General features: G+C 38.6%; 2 protein-coding genes across 3 annotated transcripts in view; one reads left to right on the top strand and one right to left on the bottom strand.

The window, feature by feature from the left end:
* faf1 (Fas (TNFRSF6) associated factor 1) overlaps positions 1-7,330 on the bottom strand; it is a 69,366-nt gene extending 62,036 nt beyond the window's left edge. Inside the window, exons 1-4 of the mRNA XM_080032451.1 lie at positions 7,065-7,330; positions 4,652-4,720; positions 2,842-2,888; positions 63-343 (exon numbers count right to left, since the gene is read on the bottom strand). Coding sequence (XP_079888577.1) covers positions 63-343; positions 2,842-2,888; positions 4,652-4,720; positions 7,065-7,124 — 457 coding nt within the window. The 5' untranslated portion in view covers positions 7,125-7,330. The remainder of the gene's footprint in view (positions 1-62; positions 344-2,841; positions 2,889-4,651; positions 4,721-7,064) is intronic.
* A 3,093-nt stretch (positions 7,331-10,423) lies between these two features.
* On the top strand, positions 10,424-16,137 carry cdkn2c (cyclin-dependent kinase inhibitor 2C (p18, inhibits CDK4)). 2 transcript variants are annotated; one of them, XM_080032294.1, is made up of 3 exons: positions 10,819-10,894; positions 12,326-12,458; positions 15,053-16,137. In XM_080032294.1, the coding sequence occupies exons 2-3, from the start codon at positions 12,327-12,329 to the stop codon at positions 15,416-15,418; spliced, it is 498 nt and encodes a 165-aa protein (XP_079888420.1). In that variant the 5' UTR covers positions 10,819-10,894; position 12,326; the 3' UTR covers positions 15,419-16,137. The 2 variants fall into 2 exon arrangements, with proteins under 2 accessions (XP_079888421.1, XP_079888420.1); XM_080032295.1 differs by lacking the exons at positions 10,819-10,894; positions 12,326-12,458 and adding an exon at positions 10,424-10,554.
* Positions 16,138-17,606: the final 1,469 nt, after the last annotated feature.

Here is a 17,606-nt window from a genome sequence, read left to right as displayed (position 1 = left end):
GCAGTGTGATAAGTTCAGTATGTATGTATGTACATCAGTGTGTGTGTGTGTTTGGTGCTCACCGACTGTGCTGCCTTCCTCAAGTACCAGCTCTACAGTGCGCTGGCGGTACTCCACCCTGAAGTTGAGCATCCGGGGCTGACGCTCAACAATGAGTCTGGAGGAGGAGTTGCTGCTGCTGGGGCAAAAAGCTGAAGCAGAAGATGAAGGAGGAGAAGAGGAGGAAGACGAAGAGGAGGGGGGAGGGGCTTCCCCACCCGCCGCCGCTGCCGCCGCTACGGCTGCTTCCGCTTGGCTAGGAGGTCCGTACATGCTGGCCTGGCTCGCCTCACTGGGAAAGTTGCTGTAAAGAGGTGATAACGTTACAAATGGTATGGAATACTGATTGCTGAGTTTTCACACCAAAAAAATAAATTCTGTAAGAAGTTCATAGGGGAAAACAAATGAACATAACACAGGCTTGAATACTAACATAATCTGCAGATATATGTGGCACACTGGCAACGTAAAACTTATTTTTGCTCTCGTCTTTAGCCTGTAACGTCATCGTCAAGAAACTGAAACAGAGGTAACTGCAAGAGAGGAAAATACAACAACAGCCACAAATAGTTTTCCCCCTCCCATCCTCTCTTCCAATATCTGCTGCATGCTCAGAGTGTGACCCATGTTCACACAACACACAGTAAATAAATGATGTATTTTCTTTCTGCTGACTCAGAACAAAGTGTGCCCGTTGTGTAAGCAGCAACTGTCTTGCAGGGAGAGGGTGCCAGACCCAGGCTTTTTAACAAAGGCTGTATTTTAGTTGGCCAAGCGAATTAGAGGGACCACTGTCCTGAGGCGTAGGTTTGTGGTCAACAGCCACAAACCTCCACAAACAGACAGGGCAAATAGCCTGGTAAATGTAGCTAACCAAAAGTAACAAAACAATGTTCTGAATTCATTTCAGGTAAAATATCAAATATGACTGAGTTTCAGGGGTGAATGGATCCCACAGACATTAAGTTATATGATTTAATTTATGTGAAAAAACAACTTAATCCACCATCGTGAAATGAGAGCCATCTGTATACAGGTTGTGAAAAAGGAAGGAAGTCATGCCATAATGTAAATATCTGGTACATTTAATGGACAGGGCAGTTTTTGCAAAAGGCTATTAATAATGAATTTCAAACAAAATATAACCTCCACTAAGGTGAACCAGACTGGCAATGACTGTCATGTCCCTAATGTATTTTGGAGAGAAAGGGAGATATAGATGATAGATATACAAATAAGACAGATGAAGTAGCTATATATTCTAATTCAAAAAGCAAAGGAAAACAAGAGAGATCTTGCCAAAACTATTCTTCCAATTCTGGGTAGCATCGTTAAAAAAAGCGTGGCTTTCGAAACAAGTGAAAACAACTCTGGGTGCACTTTCACCCAAACTTGGCAAAGCAACATCGAAGGCCGTTAAATTGTCTCTTGTTGTGGTTTGGGTGTAGTTCATGCTGCCCTGCATGTAGATGGCACTGTTCTTCTGTGCAGAACAAGAGGTGTCCAGAAGCAGACAGAACTGATCACTTCACCCATGGACAAACTGTCACAGCAGTGACTGACTTTAACAAAACTGGATTGAGCATTTTTTATCAAGTCCAACTAAGAAATATTTCTGAAGGCTTGATGCCTTGAGGAATTTTGGTTACTGATCAACAAAGCAAGCTTCTTATAATTCCCAACCTGCTTAGTAAACAGAACACAACAAGGGAAAGGCATTTTAGACAGAAGCGCTGGCGTAGCCTCCAGCTGGCTCTGGCTCAGGTCACGTCATCAGAGTCTGTTTACTGGGCAATGCCAGCCTACCCATACCAGTGCCAGCCACTCAGTAAATGTGTTGGCTGCTGGTCAGACTGCCAGCTAGACCTCCATTCATAGCAATGTGTGCCCTTGAGAAAGACCAGCAATATTCTCATGACCCAAGTGCCTGAACCACACTAAAGTACATGCATGCGCACACATGCACACAAGTGTGTACACAAATAAAAGTGTTTAACAGAACGTCTCCAGTTTGAGTGGGTTCGGATCGGCTCAGTGCATTCATGAGTCTGAACTAACCGTTGAAGGAAAGTGAAGGGCTCAAAGGCTCTTAAAGAAACCGGTTCTATTCAGAAACTGTGTACAACTCCACTCTTGGAACAACGTTTCATTGCACTTGCAGTGTCCTTAGCCTTATTTCACATTAACAGCGGAATAGAAACCGTAGCAGGAGAAATTAATAACCTTCATTTCTGTAGCATCTATGTGAGCATTTTTTGCTGGGTATGGATATGTTTCTAATACTACTAACAATGCTTACTTTAAGATTTTAAATGTTATTTCAGGTGATGCAGAAACTGTATTGTCATGATCAGTTCTGCACTATACAAGTGATGAACAGACTGTATCCGCTGTAATTAAGGTAAAAGCCAAGTTCATGGAAACCTTCAGATAGACGTAGACAATGAACCCGAAAGTTCAAATTGTCTGGTCATCACTAAGGCAAGGAGTTTTAGTTCCTTCCAATACACTGAGCTTTGTTTCACATTTCCTGCATAGCTTGAAAGTTGCTTTGTGTGCTACTGCTACATTGTAAATGCACACTGGTGTCACAGGGACATATTCCTCAGTGATTTAAATCCCCATTCACATACCAAATATTATTTCCTTGGCATTGTGTCATACTGCTGTTAACGTGAGCATTCCGTTGTGACAACAGAAAGAACAGTGCATAAAAAGTCATACATACTATAAATGATCTAACATGGCATTTGTGTAAACTTATACAATTTCTCAGATTTTAAGTAGCAACATGGTTATTACCTTTGTAAGATTCCATTCTCCTGTGGTATCACTCCATTGATGGCTGCCTGTAAGGAAAGCAGAAGTTAATTATACAATACCATCTAATGTATTACAATAATATAATTCATTTTTGTTTCTACATTGTCTCAATGGCCAACTTTTTGCTGCTGAAATAAGTTGAGTATTGTCTGGGATCCGTACATCTTGAAGTTATCTTATCTGTAACCATAAAACTAATTTCACATCAGTAAACTATGCCATGAAAGAGCCAAAACATGAGGAGCAGGTTTCAAAGACAATGCCAGATATTGAAGTAAATATTGGCCGATATTTTTATAGGTACTTTGACAGTAACTAAGGGAACTACGATACATTTCTGAACCACGAATAAATTTGGTCATAGAAAGCCTTTTGTTTAACATAATAATTTACATGTATTTCTTTAAAAGGACATTCTAACCAGTCATTCCATGACTCTATGAACACAACCAGGACACAATTTGTCCTAAATTTTCTACATACTTTGATTAATGTCAAAGAGTATGGTGCTAATAATATAATATCAGTTTTTTTTAAGTAGTCATAAAACTCGCCAAACAACATTCTAATCAAAATCAATCTAATTAAATAAACACTGTGGCATCAAATGTTTTTTTTTTAGTAAAAGGGACCTACATGATGACAAATGACCTGTAAATGTGACTGACTGGACCAATAAGCCACTCCATTTTAACCAGGCCAAAGGTGCCAGTGTATATCAAGGTTGATTCAATAGCATTACGTTTGTGAAAGTGTGTGGTATTTGCTGGGAGTAAAGGTTTTAAACGTAACCTATCAAAATGTGACAGAATGATGGAAGATTCATTCAGAACAAAGAGCTGAGAGGACCAACACGTCAGACGTCAGTAACCACTGTCAGCACTGAGCTTTTGTTTGAATGGACAATTGATTGGATTTCTCTGGAACACACACACACTCGTTTTCACTGCACAACAGACAAAATAAAAGTTAGTTGTTAGATGCTTCTTATCTCATCTCTTTTTTTGTTTAATGGATGAAGGGAATATGTAATGTTATATTATATATTTTGTCATTTTAATTCAGCATATTTTTACTTTGGGCAATGACCCAAAATAAAAACCTGCTCAAATACCATAATTATTGAATGTATGCATTGCTTGGACTGTCATTAACTTTTTAACTTGATCATAATACAAGATGCAAATTATTGACAAAAGCATGTTCTACTCTGCTAAACAAGATCCTGGAGGACACACTGCCTTAAATACTATATATGAGATACTAAAAAAAACATATCTAGCGCACACATAAACACATAGTTGATGCTGTCAATGTTAATAAAGAATACCAGCCACTGCAAAGAAACTGCAAGTCATCAGATTTCCAGGGGCAGTGAGTAAATGGGATTCCTGTCCTGTTACTGCTTGGACTGCTGCTACTGCTGCCGGTTTTAAACTCCTGCCAGCATCAGTTTAAATATAGACTGACCCCTTCCAATACGCACTGCGCTGTAAAGTGCTCCTTGTTTTTCACACTCATCATGAGTTGATATAAAGTTGGCAGAATACATTCTCTCTCACGGTCCCACTTGACTCAACATTCATCCTACCACACTTCCCTCTCACAGTCGCCACACTAAAGGTTGCAGTTCTACCAAGATGCAACAAAACATACTGGGTGACCTGAAGAAATGAATTGGCCATAACAATATTACACAAAGTGTCTGTTATTGGATATCAACTGCCCTCTTGAACTCTGGATGGCCTTGTCTTTCAAAGAGCCCAGAGCCTAGAGATAATGAACTTACCACTAAATCCCAGTTATTAAGCTCTAACAGAGTGATTGCCTCCGCAATGTTGTCAATTCCAGTGCATGCCTGTGAGTGGAAGAAACAAAGAAAGGGGAATTACAAGGAAGAAATGCATCGTGTGACTTTCTGTTTAATGAAACATTCTGATCTGCTCGAAAGAAAGAATACATTCACAACAAAAAAGTGGAGCAACGATGAAGTAATCGGAAACACTTTGGCTACTTTGCTTCCACCCATGAGAGCAATACTTGTGAGGGCAGCCTTCACAAGAACAGTGATGACTTGATTTTAAAAAAGGCCTGATAGTTGATACCTTGAACTCTTGCCCCTGTCAGGAGGATACACCAATTCTAATTTTAAATGTAATTATATCTTAGGTTAACCAATGTTGCATTCTTCCCTTAAGTGTAAAATAACACAGACAATCAAAAGCCAAAGACATAATTCCCTTACATTACGGTGAGTGTAACTTACAGAATCAAAACATGCCGATAAAGTCACAACGAATTGGAGCTTTGCCACCAGCAGTGTAGCCGATAACCCTCACGCAGGTGTGACAAGGCATAGAGCCAAATAAACCTTTAGGAAAATTGCTTTAAACTTGCGCAGAGCACTTGAGCGCACAAGTAACATCATTCGCTAATTGGTTTAAATATTTTGGAAGCAGTATATGTTTCGTACCTGTGCTAATGACAAGACAGACAAATGGGTTAGGGTGATTTTGGAGCAGTTATCGTGACTTCTTTAGTTGTAAAATCATCATCTGCAACTCTGCTTAACTCCATTATAAACACCTAGAAGTTTCAAAACATTTATGAAACATACTCGGCTGTCATTTTTTGATTTCTTACTCGCTTTTCATACTGCTGAACATCTTGATCGAAATATCATTAGTTGGATAGTGGGGAGTGCCTCAGTAAATTAAATTTTTAGATCCTTGCTCCTGTGTCACTGGTTTTCCAGGGTTGTGCTATAAGTATGTTACAAATTGTTGCCGAAAAAGACCTTTGCACATCCTGCAATTATGAATTCAAACACAAAGGGATTTCTTAACTATGATATCTGCATAGTTTGTATTGTTTTAGGCTTGCATTCTCCAGTCTTTAAGTCTTTGGCTTATTTGTTTTTGGTGTCTATGGCCTTTATGTTTTTGTCCTTTTAAAAGGTGAATAAAGATACAAAGCCTTGGCTCTGTAATCGGGCTTGTTGCTACGACGGGCCCCGTTTGTTTACATACCTGTTTATGTTTACAGAGCCTAGGCAGTGTATATACAATGGATTTTTTTTTCAGTGTACACACAGTACGGACAGGTACAGATTGAGAGGGGAAACTCACTGATTTTGACAAAAAGATTTCTCCAAAACCACTGACTCCACCTTTAATACATCTATTATGTAGTGCATGTTTATTTTTGTTTATTACAAATTGCTGTGAATACAAGAGGGATATTCTTTACATTAGGTGACTTTTATAAATGCTACTTTAACGTATCACTGCTATAATGATTTAGAAGACGTTGTTTAATATTCCTCACATCATCAGTTTTTGTTGTATGCACAGCCTGAATAAACAACAAAATAACACCTATTTGTGTCCCTGTCCGGATCTGAAAGAATGTCATATCCACTCTCAGCTATACACCCAAAGCAATTCAGTTATAAGTGGAAAACTCTCTCATTGCTTAAGCTTTATGTAAAATATCGTTAATGTGAACTTGTTTATTCCAAACACAAGTCTATAATAACAAACAAATGAGGGAGGACACCATAGACAAGGTCTGCGGGGAATTTCACAAGTGTACATTTTAGAGACAGGGTGTACATTGTTGTTCTATTACTTTCATTAAGCATTTAACCGTTAAAAAAAGGGTAAATTACTGCCAGTTTGGAGGGGAAGCATGACTTTGGTAGCCTGTTTCTTCTCACAAGCATAAATACAACATTCCGCCCGCAAATCAGGCTTAACATCTGGTATGAACGAAGATTTAAAACCCTGACAGGGCGAGTGTCAATGTGTAAACAAGTCAGTTAGCTTGAGCGCCGTAGCTAGCCCGTTGCAACTACACCGTTGTTATTTGCCGAAGCAAACAAGCAGGACTTCAGCGTGTAGCACAAATGTTCAGCTGTTTTGAGGTTTTTAGCTTTGGCCAAATGGTATCTCGATGGCGAGATGCCATTTCGCGAGCTCACAGCTAATAACTGCCTTCAGATTCAGTTAGCAAAGCTGTCAGTTAGTTAGCTTAGTGAGCTAGCCACAGACAGCAAAAGCTCATCTCAGGGTCTGCTGTTTACGACGCCGGTTAGGTCCTGTATATCGCTGTTTGGACTGGCCGCAATACAATTCATCAACGGCTAAAACAAATGCTAACTCACTCATAGAATATTTGGGGACATACAATAAGAGACACACCTGAAAGTCGGCCAGAATCATTTCTCTGTCCATGTTGCTCTCGCCGCTCTCGGAGGCCATGGCAATGACTGGCTAAAAGCAATTCTTCTTCCACTGCCTTTCGTCGCTTTCTCGCCTGACACAGGGACACTGAGTACTATTAAAACACTTTGTTCGGACGTGGTGACTAGGGAGAGGTTGGAAATTTGATAATACTGTACTTTGTCGGGTTGTAACAGCTTCAGACAGACAAAATCCCGTGGAGTAACGTTGCAGGGTTCAGTTATCTCATATCATTATTGTCATCTACGCTTTACGGCTCTGACGTAAAGCGGTCGTAGATGTTGTGAAAACTGTCTTCTTTTTGTTTCTCGAGCCGAGGTCGTAATTAGTGATGGCATATTGGTAAAATCAGGGAATACATTCCTTACCACTAGCTTTCTTCACCAATGTGTATGTAAAGGTGTCTATTAACACATCTTAAGAAGTTGAAATTCAATTCCCCTAGGAAAACCCGTGAGAGCTGCTGAAAGTTGGCGTAGCCTACTTCAACCTATAGTCCAACAGATATCTGTACCATCTGGGTGGCTGGGCAACTTCTATTTCTATTTTTTTATATCCTATACATCCCTAAAAGAGGTATGGATGTGATAGACCTTTTATATTGGTAGCTTTTTTGTGGTTATCCCCTTAAAGTATAAGTTAGTATAGCCTAATGGAGGCGATACACTGCAGGTAAATAGGGTAACATTTTTAATTTAGGCCTATAGATATCATCATGAAACTTTGCCAGTTGATCACTAACATTAATATAATTATTTTTTATTTTACAATTTGTTCAGAAATGTTTGAAGAAATATTCAAATTTGGCCATATCTAACTAATTATGCGTACATTTAACCCTCAAAACTAGGTGTTGGAAAAAGCCAGAGGCAAAATCATTTATTCATTTTTACAACTTATATGCGTCCAAAGTTTAACAAAACCGAATGTGGATACAGCCTTTTTATCATTTTATAAATCAAACTTTCTCCGTTATCTCAACAATAGCTTTTTTTCAATACCTCTATACCAAAAATCACAATTTTTGAAGCACTCATATCAACTAAACTTTCCAAAATCATTCCTAGCACTATTCTGAAGGATATGACAGAAGGATTTGTTCATATGTTGTTAATTGTCTGATTTATGATACATTTAAAAACATACCGAAAAGGCAGTACTATTTTTGTGATAGTATTTTTTGATTTATAAAATGTATCCATATTCTGTTTTGTTAAAACTTTGGACACATATAAGTTGTAAAAATGAAATTATGATTTTATCTCTGGCTATTTCCAACACCTAGTTTTGAGAGTTTAAATAAAAATGCAAATGTATGCATAATTAGTAAGATATTGACAAATTTGAATATTCATTCAAATAGTTCTGAAAAAAAATGTTACCCTGTTCACCTGCAGTGTCTCGCCTCCATTACAATAGCCTGATAACCACAAAAAAGTTACCAATATAAAAGGTCTATCAAACTAAAACCTCTTTGAATGGGATATAACAAATAATAACTAGAATTTGTCTACCCAGATTGTCCCAATATCTAGTCTGGCCCATACACTATACAAAGTTCCCACACTTTCAGCAGCTCTCATGGATTTTCCTAGGGGAGTTGAATTTCAACTTTTTAAGATGTGTTATTAGACACCTTTACAAACAGATTGGTGAAGAAAGATAGTGGTAAAGAATTATTCCCAGATTGGCCAAAAAATTGATAATATTCCCCATGAGGTAGATAGGCTAGCATACTTAAATTAGATTGTTCATGTTCAAATTAACATCTATTCTGTATTGTTTGTGCTTTTTCCTTTCCCCATATCAAAATTTCATTATGATTTATTTTTCTCTGTGCTTGATATTAATGTGCCTGACAGGTTTATAGATTCAGTAGCCTAATTCAACAAAATGTAGATTAGCCTATAGGTTACAGAAGACTACACATTAAGTATTCTATAAGCTTTTCCACATACTTAATATGATTGTGGCCCAAATGATGCCAGACTTGTGGTATCGCTTAGCTTTGACAGGCCTTACTATTGTTAAAAAAAGCCTTCTTGCCCCAAGTTTGAGCCACTGACCATGTCTGCAGCAGGAGGCCAAAGGAAATTCTGGTTGATATGATGCCAATGATGTGTGTGTGATTAAGAGCAGACATGCCTCTTGTTGTCTTGGTTTTGGATTCATGAACCCCTGTGCCCCTGCTCTGACTCATACTGTATGTGCATGCATCAGCTACCAGGATAACACTGCACAGATGTTGGCATTTAAAGTGCATCTTGCATGTAAAACATCAGAGTCATTAGCCTACCTGTAGCCTACATAATACCTCTACAATTTAACAGTGTGCATTATCTAACCTGGTGTGTTTATTGTAGTGGAGGCCTTTTATTGGGCTATAGGCATAGGCTATTTAAAATTAAAGTTCTCCTTTTCCCCCATAGCCTGTATATTGAACCGTTTTCTTTTTATATTTACAATCGCTGATGGTTTTGTGTGGTCAGGATTGATCAAATTATCATAAATTGTTATCCAAGTTTGTGAATAATCTGTTTTGTTGCGCAAAACATAACCAGGGTGTTCCCAAATCCCCATCATGCTCGCGCATGTAGGCCTACACACGATTGCGGGATATGAACAACCAGGTTTCATGTCCCATGTAAACACCATATCCAGAATATGATCAAAAACAGCAAACGACTCAAAGGATGGATAGGCTTCGTAGGCCTATTCGCATTAAAACGCACGTATTGAGCTAAATCTCTTCCCTGGCACCAAAAAGCGCAATAGTATAAATCGTGCCATAGTGCGCATACACACATGGGCGCTGTAGGCTACTAGTTTATGTGTAAATTAGTGTGGCATGATTTCTTAATTTAAGTTGGTTAGGCCTACAGTAAACCATTACACACCCGGGCGACATCAGCGCTGCACTCGACACTAACCGTCACAAGAGGGCGGCATGATGACATGACTGGAGACAATGTCCACAGCCGGTGACCCTATAAAAAGCATATTTGCGCATTCACTGAAAGTAGTATTAAAGATTAGAAACGCTGAATGACCCAAATGTGACTGTGTGACTCAAATGTGACTCTGTTCTTTCAACTTCTCTGGAGTAGATTACATTGCTGCGTCACGACCGTTTAGTTGTGACAGCATCATGGTTTATTTTCCAAACCTCCTCCTATCCCTTAAGAACATGTCCCGCCCATATTCTCCACTGTCCAATCATTTCTTCTAATCATTTTTTGGTAAGTGTTTCAAAAATATTTTTTCTCCGCTCAACCTTCTGCCTCCAGCAACTTAATTTACATTTCGTATACACCATAGTAGCCTATACTTAATAATGTCACTGGCGATATTTCAGCAGGAGCTTTGCCATTTTACATTTAGCCTGCGCAAAAGGGAAATTAAATCCGACATCGTTTTTACAGTGGTTCATGGAGGATCCTCGGATAGGGTAGGCTGTGTTTATTTTTGAAAATGAAAAATATTTCGTAATGATTCGGGCAGATCCGCACTCCTCTCGCAACCTCTAGCCCTTGAATGGCTTATACCAGGATGCGAATATAGAAACGCACTTCTTATATTTTGAAAATGAGCGGGAAGTGACAGTGAGTGACATCACATCTTAATATAAAACGCTTAAAGGTGACGATTGTATGTGAATGTGTAGCCTATTTATTTTTTTGTTTTATATTTGTGTTGCTTTTTCAGCGTTCGACTCGATAGGATGGCTCCGAATGACAAGTAGCATGGAGGAAGGCTTGTGTTGTGGTTTTAATAAGCCTACATTAAAAGTAAGATTTTTTTTTTTAAATAATCATAGGCTTAGCCTAAAAATGAAGTATTAACCTCGATTATTTAAGTCGTTATAGCTGCATGTAGGTTATGTATGCCTATGCAACCATTTTTGGAATATATTCGTGTGGCTTCTGTGAATCTAAAGAAACATTACGCTATCTTGAATATTAAATTCAGCATCTGCCTCAGATCACCTGCTAAACAAGGGATAACAAGGCTGTCAGGGCTGCCCTGAAGAGCTAACAACACGTAGAAAGATAAATGTTAACCTACAATGCCACAATCAACGGTGAATAGCATTTGCCAGTCATTCCGAGATGGTATGTAGAATATGCTTTATAACAACACAGTGATATAAAAGATCAGAGTAATTGGCTACTGATTCATTTTAATTTAGAGATAAAAATGTAAAGATCATAGAGTGAAAGGGATTTACTTCTAGTCTGGATATTGGTGGATAGACTGTGCCATGAGTAAAATATGTATAAGTGAGAAGGTATCATAAATTGTAGGCTTGGTCGAGGCTGTGATATGGTAAAAAGTACACTTAAAGTAATCCATAACCATACTTTTTTAGTCTGACCCCATTGTGACACACATACACACACACACACACACACACACACACACACACACACACACACACACACACTCACACACACACACACACACACACACATTGATACATTTAGGAACAAGTTAGACAAGTTTGTTTCTTTGATTTTTTTCTTTCCTGGTAACTCAATGGATATTAAGTGTTATTGAACAGTGTCTCTCTCAGTTGGTATGAGGTTGAATTATATAAATGGAGGAAATTTGGTCATATTGTACTTGTATACACAACTTGTGTTTCTTAACAAGTCTTTACATCCTCTAATTCATTTGGAAATTCAGAGAACTTTGAGTGACTTATTAGTAAGTGAAACTCTATCTCTACACTGTGTCTGTAGATAGATAGATAGATAGATAGATAGATAGATAGATAGATAGATAGATAGATAGATAGATAGATAGATAGATAGATAGATAGATAGATAGATAGATAGATAGATAGATAGATAGATAGATAGATAGATAGATACAGTAGATAGATAGGTAGATGGATAATTCCTCATCCATCTTTATTACAAAATTACATAAAGATTATAACCATCTAAATGGGGGTTATTCGAGGGATACATGTAAAAACTATATATACAGTATTGTTGTTATCCCTTGAATTACACCATAGATGGCTCTCGACATTACTGCTTTCTTCAATGGAGTGGTCTTGTACAGGTTCTGATAGGTCAAGACAGGTCTGATGATATGGGGGGAGGTGCCTATTGGTTATATTTAACACGACATGCCTTCTGGAATTATGATATTTCTCCATTTAGCCCATTGGAAAACCTTGGCTTCTATCTCTTTATATTTTTCTTTACAAGAATGGCTGACAGGTCAGTAGCTGATAAGCTCTGCAATTCCTCTGCCTGTGGGAACCTACCTGAACTGTTGTTTTTGCTGCAAAGTGGAGCAGATGTTAATGGATTTAATAAATTCAACAGAACTGCACTGCAGGTTGGTACCCTTTCAAATGAAATTTGGAAAAATATGTTTGTGGTTATTGTGTTGTAGATTGTAGTGTGACAAGCAGCATGTCTGACTTCCTTATCTTATTGTTCTGTTGAGCAGACTACTACACAGTCATGATCATAAAGTAGGAATATATCAGCAAATATCCCATAATCCTTGTTCATTGTTATTTCAAATTAAAAATTAAAATAAGATATTGATATTTTTCAAGTATAAAGAAGTCTGTGGACAGATGTCACAGAGTTTAGGCGTTGTAGTCTGATATAAATAGGCCTGGTTATACCAGGTCAAAATAGCTGAAAACTAAGGAAAATCGTTATAAAGTTCAAAATTTACAAGTCTGTAATTCATGTCAGATTATCATGAATGTAAGGATCGATATGAATTCATCTGTGTGCTTCATTTCATTTGTACAATAAGGTGTTCTTATATGAGTTTCACAAATGAATGTAGCAGCATATATTTTGCACTTGATTCTGGGAAGTTTCTCCAGATATAAAAAAGGAGTATGAGCCGTTTTTGATATGATTGTAATAAAGGAAAAACATATGCTATAAGGCACATTATTATTTAAATGGTTACTAGTGGATTTTGAGAAGGGAGTCACAAAATGGTGGAGATGAGGAAATGCTGAGTGAAAGCCTGTCTTTGTTCCACATTAGGCCTAGCCTACTGATTTCTGCTTGAATGTATACTGGCCTAGAATTTTAGGCAGGTCCAATAGCCTACAGAAAAGTCAATAAAAGTAATGCTGATATTTAAATTACAGCTACAAGTAAACTAATTATTTTGATGATTATAATAATATAAGATCTAACAATTATCATTGCAGCGAAGTCATTTTAGTCTCCCCATCTTTTTAAGAAATCTGATTTATAAAGTCGGCTACATTTCATTTATGGCTCTAATTTTGTTTAAATGTTTAAATAAAACTTAAAAATGGTCTCTGTTTAGCCAACTTGTTAGTATGCCAAAGGCCTATTTTCATAGCAGTCTATTAAAGGCATACTAGGTTATTCTGGAAAATGTTTGTTGACAAACCCCTTTTTGTAAATATCTTTTGTAAATACGAACTGCTACCTGTCCGCATGTGTGTGCCCTGGAAATAAATTAATTGCGAATAGGCTACACAGCAGGGCCGGCAGTAGACAGGGGCCAGGGTGGGCCATGCCCACCCAATCAAAAAAAATATATATCTTTTTTTTTTTGTGGAAGTCCAGACCCACTATCGGACGGACCTGTTCATTCGCTGTCCAAGAAAATGTCAAATAAAATTCAGACAATTAATTAATACTAAAGAATATACCATTACCATGCATTGCTTCTAATTGTATTATTGGGTGGGCAGGACAGCCTGCCTCCAAGTTACCCACCCGCTTATAGTGGTCACTGGTCAGCAGAGCCGGCCCGAGGCATTAGCAAAATGAGCGGTTGCTTAGGGTCACGACTGCCATGGGTGCCATCCCCCCCCCCCCATTTTTTTTTTCAGTTTGTGTGTTTGATATCAACATCATATAATGTAAATGTAAAGTATGTAGTATGTAATCACTGCATTTAAATTAATTCATTATATTACAGAAAAATATGTCCCATAAAAGAAAAAGCGCACCAAGCCCATCCCAGAGGACCCTGCATAATATTTTATTTCAAATTTATATTTCTATGGAAAATCCATGTGTCTTTCTTCAATAGCTTCTAATTCATACGACCCAGTGTCTCCAAATTATTTGTTCTCACAAAATTCCTCTAATTTTCCTCTCAAAGTGCACCAGATTCATGCATTTCACTTTAAAAAGGTAAAAAAAAATCTCCCGGGGGGGCATACCCCCGGACTCCCCTAGCAGGGTTGTGACCTCGGCTGGCTACTATTTTCACCCAGCTGGACATCTGAGGCAATACCGGAAAGACTATCTATATAGTGTGTATAGTATATAGCTCTGGACTACCACCATCCAGGTTGCCCAGTCCCAAAGCTTTCTCTTCAATCAACTCAGGCTGCCTACAGTTAATACTGCGATTAAACAAATATATACAGTAGTATATAGCCTAATGTATATTATATGTCATTCATAAACATTTTGGGAAAAAAAAAACATGCAAGAATCAAATCTCCCACACAGCAACACTCAAAGTTTATTTGCATATTGTGTTCTACACAATTCACAGTAAATGTGCCAAAAAAGCAGATGCAGAGATCTTACAAGGGCAAAAAATGTATGCTCGCGTGCTATGCCTGCGCTCGCATCTTCGGTCTCTCTGCCCAGTGTGCCCACCTAAAATTTCTACAGGCCCACCCTAATCTAACTGTCTAGAACCGGGCCTGCTACACAGCCTAGGCTCTGTAAAGTGATATTTCAGCGCGCACACAGTAGGCCTACGGACAGGTAGACTGTGAAGAGATTCACTGATTTTGACAAAAAGCGATTTGTCTACAAAAATGCTCCAGAATTAGCTAGTAGGCCAAAGCCTTTAATAGTGCACTAGGTGATTCATCCTACAGTAGACTTATGTTATCAGCTCAACTGGCATACTGAAGTGCCTAATTTCTTCTCCTCCATCTTCGTCGTCTGTTTGTGTAGGTGGTGAAGTTGGGGGCAGACGTAGTGATCAAGGTTCTCCTCATGGCGGGGGCAGACCCCAACGTACGTGACCCGGTCCTCAGTCTCACTGTGACGCACGACGCCGCACGCGAGGGATTCATTGATGCTGTGCGCGTGCTGGTGGACCACGGGGCAGACACGAATCTCATGGACGAGGCAGGCAACCTGCCGCTGCACCTGGCCGCCAGGGAGGGCCATCTGCAGGTGACCAAGCTGTTGATAGGACGCACGGCAAACCCCCGAACCACCAATGGTCTGGGGAAAACCGCCGGGGAGCTCGCGCTCCTCCACGGGAAGATAGACACTGCCCAGTACATTGACGAATATTTGAGCTCTAGTGAGTAATCTGCTTCCTGAGTTGAAAAATAAATAAAATGAGCATACATTCTGCCCTCCAAAATGTAAGTCTGAATGCGTCAAGTAGGAAGTATCCCTACATGCTGTTTACCATGTAGCCTACAATTTAACGAATACAAATGTTTATGTTACTACACAAGAAAGAAGTGTGTAAAAGATCTGGTCTGTAGGCCTATAATTGAATGTATAAAACAATGTGATAATAAGTGTGTAATGCTTTTGAAGCATGGTAGCCTGATAATAACCTATTTTGAAATGTCATATTGTCTCTTATTTGAAGGAAATGGATAACCATAATAAATAGGCCTATTTTGACATAGTGTATAGCCTATTGAAAATACGAATAGGCTGTACTCCGGAAATGTATTTAGACCTTCTTTTGCATCTGGCCGTGAGTTGTTTTAGTGGCACAGGTCTACTAATGAAGGACATGGCTCAACCCCGTTATATAGGCTTAGCCTACCTAAAAGAGTTTCTGAATTTAAAGCAATAGGCCCAATGGACCTAATGCGACGAATGTTTTTTTTATTTATTTTTTTTAAATTTGCCTACGTGGCAGCAGATAAATTGCCGGGTCCCATTTTAGATCAGGTAGCTTACCCTACAGAACGGATTGACACAATTTCGTTTTGACAAATGTTTGCATATGTAGTCTATCTTATTTTTTCAGTAAACCTGGAAATATTATTCAACAACTTTTTTTTTAACCTCTTGTTGTAATGCCCTATGTTGCCCACTTAATTAAAAGTCGAATGTAATCTCATTAAATTTTTTTGAAAGCCCATTTATTGGTCTTGGTGTCATGATGAAAGCATTCCATGGAATGAAACCTTTTATTTAGCACCTATTTTAAAGAGTGATAGTGGCCATGCTTTCACGTTTTAATAGGCTATGTTAATAAAAGGTTATAGCAGAATAATTAGGGTACACTTTGGGATCGCGAGTGCGACACATAGCCAGCATTTGGCTTAAAATCATATCTGCCTGCGCATAACACTCAACTCCACATCTGCCTGTAGGCCTAGGCCTAACGGTAACCTCGAAAGTGAAAGTATTTTTCTGGTTGATATCTCTGTCCGTTTGCTTCTGTTTTTCTTGGCGCAGACACATTCACACTACGGGACTTTATACCAGTTTGGAGACAAAACCCTGCTGGACCACACACATTATGAATATGGTGAACGCAAAACTTCGTGGACAAAACAATAGCCTATGCAATCTATAAGTGGCCATAAAACACATGTAAGAGAGCAGTCGAAGGGTTTTGTTGTTTGTAAAATTGCTCCACAGTGAATGAGCAAACAACAATTGCAAACACACATTTAAAAGAAAGCACACACACTATGTCATCATCATCATGCTCCAATGTTATTGTTTTCGCGTGAAGCTACTTTGCACCGTCTGCCATACAAACATTTCTCGATATGATTATGCTTAAATGTAAATTAGCCTATTGTTTCAATTCTGCTTTGTCTCAAAATAATTGCAATAAAGCTAAAAGAAAGACGTTTTTAACGAGTCTGTAGGCTATAGGCTAACGTCATTGTAAAAAGTCTGATCAACTAGATATAGGCTAGCTTACGCCAAATCCTTTTTTTTTAAAGCCATTTAATTAATTAACGCTAACAATGTAGGCCTAGATGTAATCCTATCTATCAAATGTTTTGGGTTGGTTTTACGTCAAAAACACAGGTCAGACATGATGACATCTGACCCCAAATCGCACGCTTTCAAAAGGAAGGAACACTAGAGACGCATATAAAAAATAGCAGCGTATAGGCCTACGACATTTTTGTAATTATTGGAATAATTAAGATAGTCCCCTCAGTGAAATGGTGTAACGTTAATAGTAGGCCTACATGATGATTATTATAGCCCAATTTGTTTTAGACTATCCCCCTACCAGATGTTCTGCAACTGGGAGAGCCTATAGTAGCCTACAGCGTAGGCCTATGACCCGAGGCTGTTTAAATGTCTCTCTAGCTGGAGAGACGTTTGATCAAAATATCTTAGTTTACAGTAGCCTACCGGTAGCTCTTTCAAGGCCTTTACGCAAGGCCCAGGGAGCGGTTGGCAGTTTCTTTTTCAATTCACAAAAAAAAATAGAAAGCTGGAGTCAACCATATATGGACTTCCATCCGAGTGTCATTTGACAACGTCTAAACTGTATAGAGCT

The sequence above is a fragment of the Ammodytes marinus genome, assembly GCF_949987685.1.
Source record: "Ammodytes marinus genome assembly, chromosome: 8".
Taxonomy (NCBI): domain Eukaryota; kingdom Metazoa; phylum Chordata; class Actinopteri; order Uranoscopiformes; family Ammodytidae; genus Ammodytes; species Ammodytes marinus.
The sequence above is the reverse complement of the archived record's forward strand: the minus strand, read 5'-3'. Positions and strand labels throughout refer to the sequence as shown.